General features: G+C 34.2%; 1 protein-coding gene across 1 annotated transcript; it reads right to left on the bottom strand.

The window, feature by feature from the left end:
- Positions 1–587: 587 nt before the first annotated feature.
- On the bottom strand, positions 588–4,797 carry LOC139839796 (glutamine synthetase, chloroplastic). Its single transcript, XM_071829955.1, has 14 exons — positions 4,645–4,797; positions 3,172–3,425; positions 3,056–3,095; positions 2,856–2,959; positions 2,712–2,760; positions 2,515–2,621; positions 2,326–2,413; positions 2,085–2,213; positions 1,931–2,005; positions 1,762–1,815; positions 1,553–1,590; positions 1,277–1,436; positions 1,111–1,171; positions 588–997 (listed from the first exon to the last, which is right to left on the bottom strand). Exons 2-14 carry the CDS (start codon positions 3,417–3,419, stop codon positions 858–860), a joined length of 1,293 nt encoding a protein of 430 aa, XP_071686056.1. The 5' UTR covers positions 3,420–3,425; positions 4,645–4,797; the 3' UTR covers positions 588–857.
- Between the last annotated feature and the right edge of the window lie 19,085 nt (positions 4,798–23,882).

Here is a 23,882-nt window from a genome sequence, read left to right as displayed (position 1 = left end):
AATGAGGCCACCCTATTTATATTACTCATACTACAAAGTGGATGGTTAAGAACTTAAGATTAAAGTAGAACATGTTTAGGATCAAGGTATTATAATGTATTACATGTTTCTAGAGATATCCATAGAACTTTCATATATTAAAAAATAAATAAATAAATAAATAAAAAATTAAAAATATCTTGAAAGCTTCCATGAGATTCTTAAACTTTCCTTAGTTTGGGTTAAAAACTTATAATTGGGCTACAATATTGGTGGGTTAGGTCACAAACTTTTTGGGCTGTAACATTCTCCCCGACCTAAGTTCGTGACATCCTAGTTGTGTCATCCTCGTGATACTTCTTGATCGTTTTTGTGAATTACCACAAGTCTTCGGCCTCCCAAGTCCCAACTTGCTTCAATGTCGGGTAAGTTAATTATGTCACTTAACTATGTATTCTTTTTGTGAACTGCTACAAGCCTACAACATGTCTATATTTAAAAAAATTGTCTTTTTTACATACATACATACATAACACTATAATAGTCAGTAAAGCCATATTTCATAAGATTTGGCCTGGGGTATATGGTTCCAAACCGTTATTTGCTTATATATGATAGTGAATTCAATTCAACAAGAGAAAATAAAGCCTGCTCAGAAAGGGCCAAGTCCACTTATGCACACATCAATATGTGCATACATTGTCCACTAATCGTGTGAAAAACACCCATTTGCTTAAAAAAGCTTTGAAAGTGACGACCTTTATTTACAACAAGATCTTGAAGAAATCAACTAGAAAAACAGAAAAGCGAGTTTTCAAAGAACGTGAATGATTGTGCGTGTTAATGCTTCTTCGACTTATCGCCTTGATTGATAAAGCCTACACTTTCAACGCCAACTTTTGGGCAGCAAGTGCTTCAGCTTCAAGAGTAGGCTCCCACAAGATTGTAGTTTCAGCAAGTAATCCGGTCACCGTGTATGGGTCCATGTTTGATGCTGGACGCCTATCTTCCAAGTAACCTACACCATAAAAAACAATATATAAAAGGAGAGCCATTTCAATCCATTTATGATCTGATCGATTTGGGTCAAATGGATCGAAAGTTGTACATAGTGTGTAAAAATATGAATACCTTTGCCTTCCTTCTCAGTATCGCGACCCACACGAATCGAGCAACCACGATTAGCTACTCCCTGCAAAATGAACAGATGTAAAAAAATACCATTTAAGAACAATAACAAAACGATGACCATTTTAGTGGTTTAAGTTACAGAAGTTCATATGTATGTATTACACACCCATGAGAATTGGTTGATGCTGGCAGTTTCGTGTTTGCCTGTCAATCTTCTCTCATTTCCTTCTCCATAAGCACTGATGTGCTCAGTGTGGCGAAGTGAAAGGTTCAGAATCGCCTTTTTAATTACCTCAAAGCCACCATCTTCTCTCATGGGTAATGTACTGAAAATTGTAACCACAAAGTTTTAAAAGTAATAATAGATAGAAGCAAATATCACACATACATTTATCTGTTTGAAAAACATGCACATATCCAACACGATTTGACGCCTGAATACCTGTAGTTGGTGTGGCATCCTGCTCCATTCCAGTCTCCCTGTCAATGCAAACCAGACGAGCTTAAAATTAATAAAATAGGTGTCATTTTGACCCATTCACATATGAACGAGTGGTTGGTATAGGTTGTGTTTTATCTCAAACAGGTTTAACTTAAAAAATAGTACTCCATAGCTAAAAGAAAAACAAAGTAAAGAAAGATATATGTTACCTCAATGGGCTTAGGGTCAAGCGTCAAGACAACACCAGCTTGTTCAGTAATTCGCTGTTAAAAGCAGTTTAGGTACACGAGAAACAACCTTAACTTAGATTTCAACCGACATATACAATTATAGAGTATTGACATCTTTATTGTGTGAAAATTGTTATCAACGACTAACCTCAAGAAGGTATCTAGCACACCAGATATGGTCTCCAGCTTCGATTCCGACACTTGGACCAACTTGAAATTCCCACTGTTTAAACACAAACCTTGATATAATATTTCTTTTCTTGAATCAATAATAAAATTAAAGAGAATGGGTCGATGAAAACCTGTCCGGGCATAACTTCTCCATTGGTTCCACTGATGTTAATTCCAGCATATAAACAAGCCTTGTAATGTGCATCGGATATGTCTCTTCCAAACGACTTATCTGCTCCAGCACCACAGTAGTATGGCCCCTGTAGTAGTTCCAAAAATATAAAAATAATTAAATTACATTTGTTTTAAAAGTAATCTTGTTTTGTACAAGTTTAAAAATAAAAAAAATAAAAAGAGGATAATGAGCAGTACCTGAGGACCAGGGTAACCTCCAACTGGCCAACCCAAAGGCCACTTCACATCTGGCTGAAGCAAAGTGTACTCTTGCTCAATTCCAAACCTTAAATCATATTTGTTGAGTGAGTTAAGCATTTTCATCCAAAGATTAATTTGTCTTTATTAATTTTCAAATGAATAATTTCACTTAACGAGATAACCTACCATGGCACAAGAGCTTCAACCTTAGGGTTGCTGAAAATCTCGGCAGCCTTGGCCCGTTTGTTGGTAGGGATAGGCACACCTTGTGGTGTGTATGCATCACAGATCACCTTTAAAAACAAACACATAATAGAGTTAATTATAACGAATATGACCCTTTTACTTTGCAGCTTAAGTACATATCCTAAGCTTACACTCACCAAGATGTTGTTGCCACCACGGAAAGGATCCTTGAAAATCGCCTGGGGGCTGTATAATTAAATTTCATCTACACTTAGTTCACCACATAAAACGAAACCTGTACTTTTTTTTTGTTATTATATGATAATATGAGTAAGACTTACTATAAGATAACTTCACTATCTTCTCCCGGTGCTTGTCCGGTACTTGATCCGTCGTAATTCCACTTTGGAAGCTCAGAAGGATGCTCAACTGGTTTTGATAGTGTCTAAAAGAAAAAAAGATTAAATAAAATTATAGAGTTTTTCTATGTTGACAAAACGATAGTCAATATATGACATCAAAAATTATAGAAGCTGCATACTCTTGATTTGCTCCTCACATCTGTCCCAGAACCACCAATCCTGTTTCATTTTATGTATGAGCTTAAGATGCCATGTCATCATTTTTTTATTGAATTGTAAAGTGAAGATTTTATACCAGATGTATTCAGCGATGATTTTATTGGTGTAAGGAGTTACATCCAAGTTGAGCAGGTCTTCCATCCTGTTAATGGTCCCACTTGCAGAAGCACAAATCCTAAATTTTGTTGCAGTTTTGAGTGATCCTTTTTTGCTTTGTTTCAAAGACAAAGAGTTCAACATTTTAGATGACATACAGCTTGTATCCATTGCATTCTTTGTTAACCTCATCTGCCATTGCACTGAAGGAGCCAAACATTGCGCCATTTTCGCCTAACCACATAATTGAAGACAAGAATAAAAAAAATTTGTCAATAGAGAATCATAATTTAGATATTTAGAAGTTAAATTTTGATACTTTGATATAATCTGTACTATTGGACTATTGGATAGTCTTTCAGTTTACAAACCAGTATAAGTCCAGTTAACGGTCCTTACATGAAGTATGAGGTAGGTCTTTTCGAAAAATGATATTCATCGTCTATAGATACACAATTTAGAGAAATGTTCATGTTCAACTTACAAACCACTATAAACTTAGCTTGCTTTTCTTCCTTTTGTGAACATGTGACTAATCGCTCTTATTGAAATCTATGAGACTATGATCGAAGTGTGTTTGATTTTCTTATTTATACTTTTTATATAAGCAAAGACACCAACATTTTGTTCCTTTTCGTAGTGGCAGATCCAAATTTTTTAACACGACTTGCACTATCAAATGTAACAAATTTCAGTTGACTCACAAACATTAAATTTTGTACTTTTTAAAATGAAAAATAGTAACTTTTTTTGTGGTTTCAAGACCAGATTACAAACTTTTCAGTCAGGTAATTAACTATACAAGTAAACATCTTTTAGACATCAATCTACTTGAAATTCAGTTTCATTTAGTTATTACAACCTATTGTCCCTATATGTATAAGCTATATTTATTTTACAATATTTAAATTAGCCATGAAGAATAGTATCAGATTCGAAAAGCTAACTCAATTATAGATAACATGATTTGTGATGCAATCTAGTTACTATTATATTGAAAATTGAAAAGGTATGCAAGGGCATTCTGGTCATTTGCGAAGTATTGAATAATTTAATACAACAAACTAAAAATTTATAATAAAGTTAAAAAAAACTAAAAAAATACTGATATTTTTTGCATTAGAAGACAAAGTAAATATAACAGCCATCAATACTTGGCACTCTATGACTAGGTCAACCTCCAAAATTTTATTTTAGGCGTATTTTACTACAGTAAAATGCAAGCCGGCAAATTACTTATTTCAAAACACTAATCAGTGAACTCTCCGATTCATAATTATCAAAATCATATGTGCGTATGTACGTGTGCATCCATATATACTGTATGCATACCTGTATAAACATATACATATAACCAGACACAAATATAAAAAAGAAAAATAGATATTGATATTAATATACATTTCGATTTCGATCAGAAACGTGAATTTGAGGTAATGTAGGGAGAACATACCGGAAAACGAAGGGAAAAGCAGCCGGAAAGTGGTTGTGGCGGTACAGGGGAAGAGGAAGGGGGGAATGGAAGTTGTTAAATGGATGTAAATAAATAAGAAATTGAGAAAAAGCAATAAATAAATAAAAAATTATGGATAAAGAAATGCGGATGTGAGTGGCCTTTGCAAAGTAGATAGGGGTAATGTTTTGTAAGGTGTATATTCGATTTTGCTTTTTTGTTCTCTTTTAAGGTCATCAATCAAAACACACTATCCTCATGAGATGCACTTATATTTGAATTTCACAAATAAGCATATTTTCGGTGTATTATGAAAATGGTAAAAATGATTATTTTTGGTGTATTATTTTATGAAAATGGTAAAAATGATTAGGGGATAATTCGGTTATGTCACAAATATATGAGATCAAATACTCACCCTCTTAGGAAAAAATTTATTCGTTTATCCGTTTAGTAGGATCACAACCACCCCATATATCTAAACAATTATCGACTAATTTCTATATTGTTTTATTTGTCATGTTTTAATTGGGGCAAAATTACATAGTAACTAGGGATACTTCTAGTAATCGGTGCATTTAGTTTTTGTAGTGTAAAAAATTATAAATGACTGTTCTTTTGAAGTGTTCCTGGTTAAATTAACCTGAAAACCGATCAATATCAAATCCAGTCGCCATTGTTTATTGTTTATAATGTGTTGACTTGTTTGCGTTTGGAGTAAATGAAATAATATGAAACAGTATTTTGTGACACTTTTTTTTTTTCTTATATGAGCTCGGGGGAACTGGTAAGTGGTAACACCATGCGCAAAAAAGTTCTTTATGTCTAAAGTCATCAACGAATGATTTTAATGGACAAAACTTGCTACTATTAAAGTCAAACACTATCATATAGAGCAAGTTCTATGGTTAAGTGAAGATATGCATACTCACATAAATATGAATATGAATATAATATATAATAAATATAAATAAATTAGTGATGCAATTGACGTATTCACAACACATGTTGATCAATAATTTGAGTAGCGTAATAACCTATTACAGTAGTATGATGTATAAAATAATCCTGAAAGGTATTTATATACATATAAATTGTGCTAAATGGTGTCAGCGTCTGATTGGCTAATACAATTCATTAACAGTAACTACAATATACTGGTCGTTTTGTTTATTTAAAAGGCAAAAACGAAATCCTAACAACCTCCCTCTACCTCCAATCCTCTCCACATTTCTCTAGAAGCTTCTTCCTAAACTCCACAACAATGGCAACCACCTTCATCCTCTATACTATTAGCCACTTGGATTTTCCCACAACCTTCATCCACAGGCTTTATCTACAACATAAATTAGGGTTTCTGTTGGTAATAAAAATAATATACCACACAGCTACTTACTCCATCCTTCTTCTCCAATTGCAAACCGTCGTGCCGCCGCCGTCATCGTCGCTACCCCCATCACTATTTTCGACCAGGTAAACCTTCGTTCTGTTACGAATTTGTAAAAAAAATGCTCTGGAATAACTGTTTAGGGTGATGCAAAAAATGACTTGATATTTGGGTGGAATTCATCAAGGTTTTACTTTTTAATTAAACTTAGTCTTATGCATCATGACTTTGTTGAAGTTAAAATTGAAGTTAATTGAGCTGAGGTTTCAGGTGCAGCTACGCTTGCTGAAATGTTTGAAATCGTTATCATCAAGATCGTAAGTACTGAAGTCGATTTGTATTCTTATTTCATGTTTTTAGTGTTTAGAATCCGAATTCAAGCTGTTACTTTTTTCGCTTCAGATAATGATCTAGGTTTAGGTTGAATTCTGATTATTAGCAAATGTAGTTTATTTTATGTTACGTAATATATATATATATATATATATATATATATATATATATATATATATATATATATATATATATATATACGCGCGCCCCTATTATGTGTATGAAACTATGAATTAACTGTAACAAATTCAATTTGGTATGTATGTCCTATTAAGACCTTACGTCTCATGTCATGTTTTAGGGTATGATGAACCTCATATTTGCATCTCTATCTATTGTTTCATTTTAGATAGCCCCTTTTATGTAAAAATTATGTATATGCTTTTATAATCACTTGCAGGTAGTAGACCTCCCATAAAATGATCCGGTGTAGATGGTGAGGATAACATTTTTAGTATTCGATTTACTAAGACCGACTCTTGAGGACCTGTTTAAAAAATTGTACTCAAGGTACAGAATAGGTACATTATACTTTAGTAGTTTACTGTGTCTTCATATAACTAATGCAAAGTAACAGTACCAATAATAATCAAAAAGAGTAACATGAAATATGCATAAATGAACAACAAAGAAGTTATGACAATATGTGATCTATTAAAATTAAACAAAATGTACATATAAAGTTTACTAGCTTCTTGCAATCATCACATCTCAGTAATGAAGGTGTGGTTTTTGTTGTTTCTTTATTTTTTTGTGGTGAATCATGTTAGATTTTGTTAACTGCTATTGATGTCTCACAAGATTTTATTTTTATAGCTGCTGTTGTAGTCATCTGAGGTAGTGACAGTGATTTACAAGTTTTATGCATACCAGGTATTGCTTTGGAACATTTCATTGTAAGTTGCTATATGTAATGTTAATTTCTTTATTTTTTTCTCGGTTGTTGTCCTATGCTATAAAGGCATCACACGTATTTACAAAGATACAGCTGATTATAATGGTGCATGTATTTATTTATTGTGGCGGTGAGAAGTGTCTTATGTCATACTCTGGATATCTAGGCCATTTGTCGCGTACATGGCAATCCCCAATTTTTTATAACTTCTACCTGAAATGTTAACTAGCCTGAGATAAGAAGATGTGTCGATAAATTTCTCAATTTAACTACTATTGATGGAGCTGACACTGATGTTCACGTGTTCCAAATGAAAGTTAGGCAATTAATATCAAGTTTAAGAGAAAGGAAATCTCTTAGACATGTTAAAGCAGGTATGTATTCATGTTAAGCCATCTATATTGTTCCTCTCCTGTCTATTCATATAGTAGTTTTAACACCCATGGTTTGCATATGGTAGTTAATATAGATTTTTGCAGGCTAATAGTTTTGGATATTTATAATTTGGAATGCATGGTTTAATATTTTTCAGATTGCATACAGTCTTCGAATCAGTCTTATTTAGGATCCATAGTACCTTATAGTGTTCATCTAATTGATACTTTCACATTTTTTGTTCAACAATATAATGTAAACTGTGACTTTTGACATCGAATAATAAAAGGATATTACTTCTCCAAAATGGGTGTGTTTATTTTGTTTTCAAAATAGACATGTAATTTCAATATTAGAGTAGCAAAATTTATAACTAAATTGTGAGCGACTTCTACCCTTTGACCAGTTTCTTTTTCATATAAGTCTTTTAGTATATATTCAAGAAATTTAGATGTAGAGCCTCAAAATTATGCATTCAGCCATCTAAAGACAGAGTAGGCTCATGTTCATCTAAAGGCAAATAGATTTTCCTTTATTTTGCCCAGAGGTATATGCATCACTTATTCCTATTTGTAGTTGATTACATACTTTGAAATTGTACACATTTAAGTTTTATGATTTTGGTAAATTAAATTATCATTTTGTGTAAAGAGTTTGTTCGTTTAGATATGTCAATAGTGTTCAAAATGTGTGCTTTTAGACTATCTATCACTAGGAGAAATTGTACAAATCAAACCGGTATACATATTTTCGTACCCATTTTAGCCCCCCTTAAATTACATTCATGAATCATGAACAAACATCTACGCAAGTACTTAAACAACCAAGAATAAATTACGAAAAAAATAGGACGCTGAAAAAACATTACCAAAGCCCAGTGAGGCAGGGCACCGCCAATTGCAAAATAGAGTATTGGAAGTTGGATTTTAATTAGTAGTTGTGTGTTTAAAATTGTTGCAGGAAACCAATAGCAAAATGGAGTAAACAGCTTAAAGTGTGATCAAGGACATAGTGATGAATGCAGTTGGAGAAACCACAGTAAAAACGAGATCTTAGGTGCTAATCATACAAGGTAAGAAACTTTATCTTATAAAAACTGAGTTGCATATGGGAAGAAAACCAACCAACAATCCATAAACAATACGTATGATTAAGAAAAGAAATCGATGCAACAAAAGGTATAAGCTTAATGCAGGTAATTTTTCTTTGGATATTTAAAGAGCTGCATTATATGTCAACAATATTGTCATAACCTTACTTTCATATTATATCATACCTTTCATGTCAACTGCCTACCCATGTAAAACAAACTGAATTTAGAATTGCGCAGGTGGAAAGGAAATACTTATTGGTTCAAATAAAAAGAAGGATTGAAACCCTCAAATGAAGCCAACAACTACTTTTGAAACCCTCAAATGAAGCCAACAACTACTTTTGTAAAGCAAAACAATAGCTGTAAACAATGTGTAAATTTAAGTTACTATAAGCTACATACCACGTAAGCAACAAAACAAGCGAGTTTTATAGTTGTTTACATATTATAGAGGGGAAGGAAATTAACTCATTTGGACCCCTTTTTAACCGTTAGGTCATTTTGGTTTCAAATTCGGTAATTGTCGATTTCGACAAGGCCTACCAATATCCGCCGCGAAGCGCGGACCACAATACTAGTTTATTTTAAAGACGGAAATCAAACACTTCAAAGTGTCAACCATGTGTCGCATTATTGTTATACATATGAAATGTTGTTAACATCTATAAGTGTAATTTTGTAACGTTTATTATCATATCATCTTGCTTATTTGTTGTAGGAAATGTTTGAAGACGGGTTAGATAGAGTTGCAACTTTTTTTTTTTTTTTTTTACTACCCACGCTTTCTGCCCTGGAGGAAATCCGGACCAATTCGAAGGCATGGTCGGTAAAACCCCTCTCCCCGCTACCCCCGCACAAAGCGAAAGGTGAACTGGGTGGATAATTCAGGTCATGAAAAACATTGAGTGCAATGTTGCAACCCAGCGGAGTCGAACTCCTGACCTCTTGCTAAGAGAGACAGACCACTACCAATTGAGCTACAACTCAATGTTTGCTCAATGTTTGCAACTTAGGTTGATTGATATATTATTTTATGTTGGAAATAAACCATAATTAACTATCTTAACCTTGGCATTTTAGCGAGCAAACGTTGACGAATGCTTGCAATACCGACATTATCCACCCTATGATTAGTGGTGTGAATCTCGTCTTTAAACTTACGTAAAGTATTTCATATCGGTAGATCTACTACCACCAGATTTGGTACTACAACATCGTTCATGTTGCTCACTGATCAAACCTAAAAATTAGAATAATAACTTTGAGTGCTTAATTTGAGAAAAAAAAGGATTAATCAATTATTTTATCTCTGACGGTCATGCAAACCCGATCTAGATATGAGAATTCGTAAGAGTGTAAAACAATTAATTGATTAATCTACTCAATTAGATTCAGTAATTAATATCCTAGATGACTAGATGATGAGATCCGATTAACATCCCACGACAAATGCAATATGGACGGGGCTTGTAAAGTCTAATACCAAAATCATTAAAAACCCATGTACACCTATTGTTGGTCCCTTGATAAACAACAGGAGTATTGTAGAGGGGGTGGATACAATTTCTTATATTTAACTAACCAATTAAACACAGTTTAGTATTCAAGCATGTAATGTAAATAGAGTCAAAGGTAATTTTTCAACTGTTATTCTTTATTGATTAAATCACAAAGAATTTCAACTATCCTTGGCGGAATGATAGTTGGTTGATACAGATTTACCTAAGTATAGATAAGAGGTTAAACTTAAAGCTATTACACGTTTTGGACTCTAAATAAATAAACTCACACCACTAGTTGTTACAATAGTGGATACAACAATTTATAGTAGTCCTATTAACCGTGTAATGGTTCTATTGTCCACTGGTACATATGATGTTTGTACTTGTGGGGACAACTGCATCAGAGAGCGTGCTCTCCTCTTTCCACTTTGGTAGCTATTTGCAGGAACACCCCAATTTGGTTTGGCACCACTATTCGTTTAAATAAATAGAATGTTGTGTTCCCTAGGCATTGACATAGTATAGCACATGTCTGCACATGCGTTAAACTTCTGCATTCTCACGTGGTCTTGTAAGGTCACTTGTCATCTACCGACGCGTGTCCTTTCCTGTTCAACTTTGTCTTTGACTTCTGTTGAACAGTACAATTGATGTAGACCACTCGGGAAACCACTATGCTTGTAATGGAGCATGGATGTCTTGTGTTGTATGCTGCTTACCAGGTTTACTGGTTCTTTTTATGCTGAGTCACTTGATATTCTTGAATTGCTGAGTAATCATCGTGTGCTTATTCAAAGAATACACTCTTCCTTGTGCTGGTAGACTAGGCAGCATACTGAACACTTGACACAGCAATATTTGTTGTCTATACATAAACAAACTTGTGCTGGCTGCACATAACATTTTAGTGTAAATAAATTACAGTTTTGTCATAATTAAATCCTTAATTATTTTGGGGACTCAACAATCTCCCCCTATTTAATGATGATAAAACTTATGACATTTAGAGAAAACACTAAAGCCAGCACAGAGGGACCTAATGAAAAATAGGCAGAAAATTGGTCCCTTTTAAGTTTGTTTTTGGGATCTTTTGCTGAGTTATCTGTATCTTATAACTTGATATGATTTTGAAGATTAACTCATTTCATCTTCATTACAACAGAGTATATACAGTAATTACAAAACATCATAATGAAAAATGAAGTAACAAAAGATACAATTTAAGCACTAGAAGGCTATCTGTCTTTATCTTTATCTTTTTCTAGTTCATCACCAGATAGCTCTTCTTCTTTTACTTTCCAGGCAACCCAGGCTTCAGGAAACAAGTAAGGCAGCTCAGCAGGGTCATAAACTGGAACATTAGGAGGTAGAATGATGGGATCTCTTCTGTGTGGGCCTTCACCAGTAGATTTCTTTCCTTTAGGCTTTTGAGAAAGTACTTCTTCTACGTTTACTACTGGTGCATTCTCAAATTTTGTTGCTTTGTTGAAGAGCTCTTGGAGTTCTGGCTTCAATGTCTTTTTAATATCACTTTCAGCTTTACTAATGAAGTACTCCAATATCTCCATCCATTCACTGAATCCGAAGGTTCTCAAATCAGTGTAGTCTACCCTCTCTTGAATGTTATCTTCCCTGCTGATACTGAAAGCTCTTTTTGTACCTCTGTGCACTTTGATGATCTTGCTGGGATTTGATCTCCTGGTCAGTACATCACCATACTTGCTCCTATAATAGTGATCAGATAGCTCAATTGTTCGTTCAGTTTCTATAGGAGCAGTAGCAGGTGCTTTCTCAGCAGCTTCCAGTTCATCAAGAGCTTTATCTTGTTCCTTAACAATAGCTTTGGCTAGCTTGAGGGACTCAGCCTTTTGCTTTCTATCAGCAGCCAATTTAGCTTCTACTTCCTGAAGCCTTACCCTTTCAGCATATTCAGCATCAGCATCCTCTCTTCTTTGCTTTTCAACTTCTAAGCCCAAAAGATAATCATCGGCAGTAATATTCAGAGACTTTGCTGTTTCAATCATTTTCCTTCCCTCTTCAGTTCTAAGGGCATCACGATACTACCTTAGATCCATACCCAGTACCCGAGCCTCATGAAATTGAGCTTTCTCTTCATCAGTATGTAGCCTTTGACCACTGTTATTTAGATACACGCCAATTTTAATGCCATAAGTTAAGGCAGTGATGTAGAATGGCTGATCAAGAGAATGATGCAGCAATCTAACTTGGCGTATCCTTTCAGAAATAGCTACTTGTCTTTGCTCAAGCAATTCAAGTACAGTGATCTCCAGCCTGTAAGCCTCTCTTTCATCTGGATTCATTTTTAATAGATTTGGCTCACCACGGGCAACTGAATCATCTTCCCAAGTTGTGTGTTTATCATGTGGCTTTGGGGAAGATGGAGGATACATGATTGATTCTGATATGCCTGAAGAACTCACTGAAAACTGATTAATACGTTCATCCTATGTTCTGTTAAAATAAGCAAGAGTCCGAGGAGAGATAAGGGATTGAACAAATAAGTGATCTCCTCTACCCCAGACTGTGAAGTCAGCAGGATCAACAGTATCATCATCTTGTTTAACACCCAGCTCAGTCTCCTTGGCTGGGTCTTCAACACTTGTTTCACCCAGCAGCACACTACTGGCTGGGTCTTCTATCACAGCCCTCCTTGCTGTGTCTTCAGTACCAGCTAACTGATTAGTATCAGCTGGAGGCAGATAGGGAACAATAGCAAGATGCTCCCCCTTAACATCATCAACATCAAGGTCTGTTATTTCTGCTGACTGTTGTTGTGTAGCTGGCTGAGCAGAAGATGTTGGTCGAGAAGATGAGCTAGTTTCCAATATTACATCTAGCCATTTCATGAACACGTTAGCTCTTACTCCTCCTGACCCAGTAGATTGCAGATAATCTTTCATTTCTTCAGGGGTCATTCTTTTGATCATGTCTGCTCGCTCAGCATACAGCTTTGCCCTTTTCTTGTCATACTTAACCATGAACTTAGCATTTCTTTTACGAGCATCTCTTTTGTACTTTTTAATGCTGATTAGTTCATCATTAATATTCAACTTGTCTGGGTCCAGGCTTCTTCTATGTTCAATTCTGTGATGCTTACGAGCAACATAAGCCCCCCATTTGACATTAAAGACATCATTTAAATCTTGATGTCTCTTCTGATGTCTCTCCAGTTTTCTTTTCATTTTTCTTTCAATCGTTTGAGAGACAACAAAAGATTTAGCAACAGCCAGCTTAAAAACATCACTGGGATTACTGCCAGAACCAATATCATCCACTGGTGTGGCAGACACACTGGGTTGAGATTCACCAGCTGCCTGTACACCAGCTTCAGTATGAGCTTTGCTGGACTTAGTGCCAGCACCTTGATCAGTACCAGTACCATCATCATCACCATCTCTCCTTTGCTGTTTAGGAGCCTTTTCATGCTCATGCTCCCCCTCAGATTGTTTTCTCTTTTTGAACTTCTTTTTAGACTTCTTCTCCCCCCCCTTTTTGTCATCAGCAGGGGCAGAAGGGTGATCAGGGGAAACATGTGCATCAAGGTCACTGTCTGACTCAGGCACTGAAAATGCAAAGTTTTTCCAGTCAGCATAATCAGTAGAAACAATAACATCCTTTTCTTGCTCCCCCTCTGTCTGTTCATCTACCCTGCTAAGAACTGAAGCAAAAGAACATTTTATGCCAGATTTGAAGTTCTAACTTCATTTCTTGCAACACTCATGGCCATTTGATTAACAGTAGCCCTAACATCTGCTTGTAAGGCTGCCATTTGTTACATAGTCTCCACCAATTGAAGATAAGCTGAGATAGGGACCATATTAACCATTTGCTGTTCCTGCGAATCCAACCTCTCTGTCAATACCCGATTCTCTTCGTTAAGATAAAGATTCCTTCGATTAGCAGCATCAAGATTAGTTTAAAGACGGGCAAGATGATCAGTATATTCATTATGAGAGATGATTCGCCTCTTGAGATCCTCCTCTTCTTCAAATTGTTTGACAATAGCATCCACCGCTAGATCAGCAAAAGCACATATTTGTTTGAGCTGGTTTTCAATGGTAGAAGTGGTAACCTCCCTAGCTCTGCGTATGACTTCAGTCATTCTATCAATAATAGCAGAACGAATGGTGCTTTGTAGATCTGGTGTAACTTCGACTAATGTCTTATTGACAGCCAGAGTGGAGATGGCAGCCACCTCATCAGCATTAAAGCTGCTGGTTGAGGGGTGATCAGTAGCAGCCAACATAGAAGTACCTCCGTGGGGTGGTGGAGGTGAAAGGTCAGAATCTGACTCGTCACCATGATCACCATCATTTTTACCTTCACCCGAAGGTCTAGAACCACTGGTATTCTTGTCAGCATCATTATCTGCATCATCAGTTACATCATATGGTTTGTCTTTGGAACCAGTCACATTATCATGAGTGACTGGTATGCCCTTACCAGTACCTTTATCAGCATCACCATCAGATGAAGAAGATGATGAGGAAGAAGATGATGAATCAGAAGGTACTGGCGAATCAGGGACATTTTGCATAATACATTTACCAGTAGCTGGATCTATGATGAACTTGAGAGGCCTCCATGTACCAGGCCATGGAGAAGCAGCTGGAGTCATACCAAAGTAGTGATAGTATGGCTGCTCATTAACTTGTTGTAACGTGGCCAACCTCTCATATATCTCTTCTCTTGCTGGTCGATCCAGCTGAGATAGTAGCTCAGTTAGCTCTTCTGGTAATTTACTGGCTGAGACTATAGCACTTTGGGGGTCAATAGTCAGCTGATCCACCAGCAAGGCAACTTTGGGAGTGATGGATGCTCCCCTATAGACGAAGTTAGGTACAACTTCATCAGGATCTGGTACCTGGCACACATATGGTTTCTTCTCAGCAAAAGCAGTAGCCTGAGAAGAATCAGTGGTGGCAGTAGCAGAGGTACCAACTGAAATGTCCCGTTCATATTGATTATAAACGTTCCATATTAATTGATTTCGTTGCGAGGTTTTGACCTCTATATGAGACGTTTTTCAAAGACTGCATTCATTTTTAAAATAACCATAACCTTTATTTTATCTATAAAGGTTTAAAAAGCATTACATAGATTATCAAATAATGATAATCTAAAATATTCCGTTTACACACGACCATTACATAATGGTTTACAATAAGAATATATTACATCAAAAATAAGTTTCTTGAATGCAGTTTTTACATAATATCATACAAGCATGGACTCCAAATCTTGTCCTTATTTTAGTATGCAACAGCGGAAGCTCTTAATAATCACCTGAGAATAAACATGCTTAAAACGTCAACAAAAATGTTGGTGAGTTATAGGTTTAACCTATATATTATCAAATCATAATAATAGACCACAAGATTTCATATTTCAATATACATCCCATACATAGAGATAAAAATCATTCATATGGTGAACACCTGGTAACCGACATTAACAAGATGCATAGAAGAATATCCCCTATCATTCCGGGAAATCCTTAAGACATGATAAAAACGAATTCGAAGTACTAAAGCATCTGGTACTTTGGATGGGGTTTGTTAGGCCCAATAGATCTATCTTTAAGATTCGCGTCAATTAGTAGATCTATCTTTATATATATGAATCAAATGATGTTATGAACATCATTACTACCTCAGGTTTTGTGGATAAACATACTGGAAATGAGAAAAATAGATCTAGCTTCAAAGAATCCTTGGATGGCTTGAAAGTTCTTGAAGCAGAATCATGACACGAGAATAAGTTCAAGTAAGATTTCCACTCGAAATAAGATTGTTATAGTTATAGAAATTGAATCAAAGTTTGAATATGAGTATTACCTTGTATTAGAAAGATATCTTACTGTAAATAAGAAAGATTTCTTGAGGTTGGATGATTACTTTACAAGATTGGAAGTAAGCTAGCAAACTTGGAAGTATTCTTGATTTTATGAAACTAGAACTTATAGAATTTATGAAGAACACTTAGAACTTAAAGATAGAACTTGAGAGAGATCAATTAGATGAAGAAAATTGAAGAATGGAAGTGTTTGTAGGTGTTTTTAGTCGTTGGTATATGGATTAGATATAAAGGATGTGTAATTTTGTTTACATGTAAATAAGTCATGAATGATTACTAATATTTTTGTAATTTTATGAGATATTTCATGCTAGTTGCCAAATGATGGTTCCCACATGTGTTAGGTAACTCACATGGGCCGCTAAGAGCTGATCATTGGAGTGTATATACTAATAGTACATACATATAAAAGCTGTGTATTGTACGAGTACGAATACGGGTGCATACGAGTAGAATTGTTGATGAAACTGAACGAGGATGTAATTGAAAGCATTTTTGTTAAGTAGAAGTATTTTGATAAGTGTCTTGAAGTCTTTGAAAAGTGTGTGAATACATATTAAAACACTACATTTATATACATTTTAACTGAGTCGTTAAGTCATCGTTAGTCGTTACATGTAAATGTTGTTTTGAAACCTTTAGGTTAACAATCTTGTTAAATGTTGTTAACCCATTGTTTATAATATCTAAAGAGATGTTAAATTATTACATTATCATGATATTATGATATATTAATATATCTTAGTATGATATATATAGAGTTAAATGTTGTTACAACGATAATCGTTACATATATGTCTCGTTTCGAAATCATTTAGTAGTCTTGTTTTTACATATGTAGTTCATTGTTAATACACTTAATGACATGTTTACTTATCATTTCATGATTAAACATAGTGTATCAATATTTATTATGATTCATATGTATTTAGTAAGACGTTGTTATAACGATAATCGTTATATATATCGTTTTTGAGTTTTCTTAATTCAATAGTCTCATTTTTATGTATATACACATAGTTAAAATACCTAATGAGATACTTACTTATCATAATATCATGTTAACTATATATGTAACCATATATATGTCATCATATAGTTTTTACAAGTTTTAACGTTCGTGAATCACCGGTCAACTTGGGTGGTCAATTGTCTATATTAAACCTATTTCAATTAATCACGTCTTAACAAGTTTGATTGCTTAACATGTTGGAAACACTTAATCATGTAATTATCAAATTCAATTAATATAAATAAACATAGAAAAGTTTGGGTCACTACACCAATATCCATAATGGGTTCCGTAGAACCAGTGACATGTGCAGAATAGGCAGCATTTGCTGCGATAAGCTCATCAGTAAGCATCACGTCATCTTAGTCAATGATGTGTGCAGAGGTGTATACGAAATAGTTATATTTTTATTGCGAAATACTATTAAATACTATACAATTTTACACAAGTTATTTAATTATTTATAGAGTGGATATACCTAAACCTTGCTACAACACTTATAGGTAGTGTACCTAATCGTACAGTAGTGTAGTTTTTAGTAAGTCCGGTTCGTCCACAGGGAACTAGCCAAGTTTAACGCTATATTTTTAAAAACTATATTTGTATAAATATATATATATAAATATAAGTAGTATTATTATTATTATAAAAGGGGATTTTACCGTTTAATGACCGGTTTGTCGATTTTAAAACTTTAGTCGCAGTTAAAACCTAATGTAAAATATTAAAAATAAATATAACTTAATTTAAAGCGTAAAGTAAATAACGATAAATGAAATTGCGATAAATAAAAGTGCGATAAATAAAAAGTACAATAAATAAAATTGCGATAATTAAAAAAAATACGTTAATTAAAAAGTGCGATAAATAAAATGACAGTAAATAAAAGTGCGATAAAAATATGAAATAAAGGAATTATGCTTATTTAAACTTCCGTAATCATGATGTTTGACGTGTTGATTTTAGTTTATTACCATGGGTTAATTGTCCTTTATCCTGAATTATTCGATATGTCCATCTGGTTTTTTCCATAACAGTCCATCAGTCATAAATATAAAGTACGAGTGTCCTCGTCAAATTATCCTTATATCCGAAGTCAAATATTCCAACTAATTGAGGACTTAAACTGTAATAAGGTTTTAATACTTTATTATCAATTACACCAAGTGTCCTTGCATGTAATTCACCCATGTTTTAATGAGTCCATTGACTATTAATCCATTCCCGTGTCCTGTCAAATGAACGATTATTAGTACTTATAAATATCCCTCCCATCGTGTCCGATCGAGTCTATATGGTTATTTATAATTAAGCCAATTGTAAATCTTTATATTAAATTAACGAACTATCATCCAATTAAACAAATATAAAGCCCATTAATAGCTCATAGTCTGATTTTCACAAGTGTCGTTCTTTTGTCCAAACTCCAATTATGGTACAAAGCCCAATTACCCCGTCTTTAATATTTTAGCCCAACATCATGATTACTTCGATTTAAATAAGCATAATAATAACTTAGCTACGAGACATTAATTTAAAAAGGTTGAACATAACTTACAATGAGTATTAATAGCGTAACGTTACACGGACAGAATTTCGACTTATACACTTACAACATTCGCCACTATAACCTTATTATTATTAAACTTAAATTAAAATTATAATTATAAAATATAAATATAAATATATCGTGAGAGATAGATAGAAAAAGGATGATTAAAATCGATCAGAATGCGCGACCTTTTATAGCCCCACATTTCACTGTAGAGCTCCGCGAGTGCTGAGCTTTTATGCTTTAAACCTCCGCGAGTGCGGAGGTCTGGAATCCAGCTCACTAAATGAATTCAATGTGGGCTGCTTTGATTAAAATAATATATAATATATATATATATATATATATATATAATTAATTATATATAATATTATATATTCTTGTGCATAGTTGACTTGTAATTTTTGGTCCGTTGCATCGCGCACTGAAAGTTGATTCATGTCTCGGTTCCGGATTTTCGAACACCTTTTCGTACAATTTAATATCTTGTACTTTGTGTTTCACAGCTTGTACTCTTGTAATTTTTAGACGTTTCTCATCAATAATTTGAACCACTTTGATTGTACTTTGTACTTTTTAGCTTTTTGGTCGTTTGCGTCTTCAATTCATCGAATCTGTCTTTTGTCTTCACCTTTTATTATTTAAACGGATATCACTTGTAAATAGAACAATTGCAACTAAAAGCTTGTCTTTCTTGAGGGATAATGCTATGAAATATATGTTCGTTTTTAGCATTATCAGTCACTACCTATGATAATCTCCTCAATAGAAGCAGTTGGAGAAGTAACAGTGGTAGTGCCAGAAATATCAACATCAAGAACCTCCTTAACAATATTACCAATGACCTTTTCAAGTGCAGGAGGAGGTTCCATTATCATCTCCTTAACTACTACAGAATCAGTGGTTGAAGTAGCAATACCAAAGACAGTAGGAGGAGTAGCAGAAATATCAGCAGTAGCTAACTCCTCATTATCAGTAAGAACAGTGGAACCAGCAACCACATTGTCTCCAGTAGAGCCAGCAGCAGTAGAAGCAACAGTACCAGTAGCAGTACCACCAGTAGACAAATCAGTAGCACCAAAACCAGTAGCAGAAACGGAGAGTTCATCAGTAGAAACAATAACATCTTTTCTTGCTCCCCCTCTGCCTGTTCATCTACCCGGCTAAGAACTGAAACAAAAGAATATTTTATGTTAACAACTGTAGAACCAAATTAATTTGACTCAACAATTGCATCTGTTGTTGGTCTCTGGGGACAGACTGGTGATTTAGTCAGCCCTTCGATTGAGACAGAGTTAGGTGTCTGTAAGTACAGCTGTGACTCTGCTGACTCATTGGCAATACATGTTGACCCAGATAGTGTAAGAGTTCTGGCTGATAATGATGTAGGAGTGAGACTCTTAGCATAGTCCAAATAACATTTAGGTTGTGCAGTAGCCTGAGCTGATTCAACACGATGAGAAACCAGCTCAAGACTGCTTTGGGGGTCAGTTATGTTCTCTGCTAGTTGTACTGTCAGCAGAGTATATTGCATGATGTTCATTTTAGAAAAATATGGAAGTGTCTGGTTAGAAGAGTATGGGTTGCTACTCTTCTTAACACTAGTTTTAAAACCAGTCAGCTTGGGGGTAAAGGTTGTGCCTTTAACTCCATTTTCATTTTTCAAGTCAGCAGTGAAAAGATTGTTAATTAGGTTAGAGATTTATGCTGTTTGGTCTAGAGACGCACCAAGTTCCATAGAAGCAGCAGTTGAGACTGGGGCAATCCCTCCTGTGGTTTGCTTGGAGCCAGCTTTAGCTCGTTTGGATTTGCCTGTTACCAAGAAATAGTTAAGAAACGGATTCCAATACTAGAAGTGGGTAGTCAGTATATAAGACTAGGGCTGTTCTTTATGATCAGGGAGCACTAGATTCTAATACAACTACTGCTTTACCAGTATGTAAGACGGTGGTTGTACTAGTTGAGGTAGCTGGTTTCTTCCTTTTCACAGCTGGCTTTTGCTAAGGTCCCTCCCCCTCAGCTGGTGCAACACCAGAGGCATTCGTTGGGTTTACTCCACCCCGAGCAGTAAGATACTCGAGCATGCTTGGTGTTAAACCAGTATATGGAGCAGCAGGAGCATCTTTTGGCATTCCCCCTTGTTTTGGAGGCAGGTCGAATGATTGATCAGCAATCTGCTGGTAAGCTTCACCCAGATAATTTTCAAAAACAAGGCTCAAGAACCTTGGAAAGGGGATTAGATGTGTTCGTTTGGGTGCAAGCACCATTTCCCTTAACCTGAGGTAGATCTCAGCTGCGTAGTCAATGTTCCTGTTGAACAGCAAACCATGACCAATTTTGAGCTCAAAATCTGAGCACTGATCAAAGCTACCGGAATTTTGGCTGATGCACTGGGTTAGCAGTCCAAAGAAGTAATACCATAGCGGTGGCATGTTCTTCCTTAGTGGTGTATGAGCAATTGGACCAGCATATCCAATGGTTTCAAGCACTTCCCTTCTCAAATCATCGCTCGTCGGTGAATTAACAAATGGACCACCAGGTAATTGAAGGGAACGACGGAGGGTATTAACAGTGATCGAGCAGTTTAGGGTTTCAGTCACCATGCCACGAATACAAGGAGCATTCTGTTGTGGGTTTGGTGAATTTCAGATTTGAAAATTTTAGCTCAAAACTTGCGATTTTGTGTCACCCACTTGCTAACCTTGTATTAGGAAAGCAACACATCCAGTATACTTGCTCTGTATATTACCTTTCGGTAAACTACCGCCCGGTTGTAAAGGAAAGCGTTGAACAAGCAACTGTTAAGGCAATGTCCCGTGACATGCTTTTGATTATGGTCTATAACGTGTCGGATGCAATTACTATCCTTTGTAGGAGCAATAGTAAAGATCACCCTCTAGTTTTTCGGTCTGGCACAAGGTCCTGTCTTCGACCATGCTATGTGATGTTAAAGCTAAGGGGTATAAAATACTATTAAATTTTAGAAGGAAATACTATTAAATACGATACAATTTTACACAAGATATTTATTTATTTATCGAATGGATATACTTAAACCTTGCTACAACACTTATAGGCAGTGTACCTAATCGTACAGTAGTGTAGTTTTTAGTAAGTCCGGTTCGTTCCACAGGGAAAATCTTTAAACAAAGCTTAACGCTATATTAGTTTACTTTTATAAAAATACAAATATATATATAAGTAATATTATTATTATAAAGGGGGGTTTTTACCGTTTAATGACCGGTTTGTCGATTTTAAAACTTTAGTCGCAGTTAAAACCAAATGTAAAATATTAAAAGGATTTTAATTTAAAGCGTAAAGTAAATAACGATAATGAAATTGCGAATAATAAAAGTGCGATAAAATAAACTTGCGATAATTAAAAAGTACGATAATTAAAAGTTCAATTAAATACAATAACAATAAATAAAAATGCGATAATTAGAAGTGCAATTAAATATAAAATAAAGGAAATTAAATATGAAATAAAAGAATTATACTTATTTAAACTTCCGTAATCATGATGTTTGACGTGTTGATTTTAGTTTTATGCCCATGGGTTAATTGTTCTTTGTCCTGGATTATTTAATATGTCCATACGGATTTGTCCATAATAGTCCATCAGTCATAAATATAAAGAGCGAAAGCCTTCGTCAAATTATTCTTATTCCCGAAGTCAAATATTCCAACTAATTGGGGATTCGAATTGTAACAAGGTTTTAATACTTTGTTTAATGAATACACCAGGTTATCGACTGCGTGTAAACCAAGGTTTTACTACTTTGTTAACAATTACACCAATTACCCTTGAATGTAATTCACCCCTGTTTTAACAAGTCTATTAACTATTAATCTAGTTCCGTGTCCGGTAAAATGAATAATTATTGGTATTTATAGATATCCCGCCCACCGTACCCAGTCAAGCGTATGTGGTTATATATAAATATGTCAAATTATAAGTTTGTATATTAAATTAACAAGGTATTGTTTAGTTAATATAAAACCAATTAATAGCACATAGTCTAATTTTCACAAGTGTCGTTCTTTTGTCCAAACCCCAATTATGGTACAAAGCCCAATTACCCAATTTTAGTAATTAGCTCAACATCATGATTACTTCGTTTTAAATAAGCATAATAATAACTTAGCTACGAGACATTAAATTATAAAGGTTGAACATAACTTACAATGATTAAAAATAGCGTAGTGTTACACGGACAGAATTTCGACTTACACCCTTACAACATTCGCTAACATACCCTTATTATTAGGATTTAAAATTAAAATTAAAATTAAAATTAAAATATAAATATAAATATATACGTTTAGATAGATGGATGGATATATATTATGTTTTTTTTACGATCAGAATGCGCGAGCTTTATAGGCAGTTTCAATATTTGGGGCTCCGCGACTCGCGGCCTTTTTGCTCTTCAAACTCCGCGAGTCGCGGAGTTTGTAATTACAGCTCACTCCATTTTGGCTCTTTGTTTACCGACGGTTTATTATATAAATATAATGTAACGACCCGGAAATTTCCGACCAAATTTAAACCTTAACCTCTATATGTATCCAACACGATAAGCAAAAATCTGTAATATTGAGTCTAGAAAGTTTGAAATCTATTTTCGGATAATCAATTTCCCTTTTACCATGTCTGACGATTCACGAACAATTATGTGTAAGTAAGTATATATATATATATATATATATATATATATATATATATATATATATATATATATATATATATATATATATATATATGGGAATACAATGCATAAGTAATATTATATATAATAAAATGTATAAATAATAAATACATAATATATATAATAATAATTAAATTTAATTATAAAGTTTGTATATATTTGTTATATTAATGGTTTTAACAACGCTTTTATGATAATATTAATATTAATCTTATTACTTTCAATATTATTGTTATTATTGATATTAACATAAATATTTGTATTAGTAATATTATTATAATATAAACCATATATATGTAAGTTGTTATATTATTGTTATTAATATTATTATTATCATTAGTACTATGTAAATTATGAAAATTATCATAATTATTGTTTTTTTTATCAAGAATATTATAAAAAGTGATATCAGTAATGGCATTACCAAAAGTACTAATATAATTATTAAAATACAAAATTTATAAATTATATATATATACAAATACATTACAGATAAA

This window comes from Rutidosis leptorrhynchoides, chromosome 4 (genome assembly GCF_046630445.1).
Source record: "Rutidosis leptorrhynchoides isolate AG116_Rl617_1_P2 chromosome 4, CSIRO_AGI_Rlap_v1, whole genome shotgun sequence".
Classification (NCBI taxonomy): domain Eukaryota; kingdom Viridiplantae; phylum Streptophyta; class Magnoliopsida; order Asterales; family Asteraceae; genus Rutidosis; species Rutidosis leptorrhynchoides.
This window is presented reverse-complemented; position numbering and strand designations above follow the sequence as displayed.

What these genes read in the sequence shown, in the direction of transcription:
- LOC139839796 (XM_071829955.1), bottom strand. Translation starts at nt 3,419, where the DNA reads ATGGCGCAATGTTTGGCTCCTTCAGTGCAATGGCAGATGAGGTTAACA. An exon ending in ATGTGAGGAGCAAATCAAGA is followed by an intron (nt 2,960 to 3,055) that starts GTATGCAGCTTC and finishes TTTTTCTTTTAG; the next exon opens with ACACTATCAAAACCAGTTGA. An exon ending in GAGGTTACCCTGGTCCTCAG is followed by an intron (nt 2,214 to 2,325) that starts GTACTGCTCATT and finishes GAACTACTACAG; the next exon opens with GGGCCATACTACTGTGGTGC.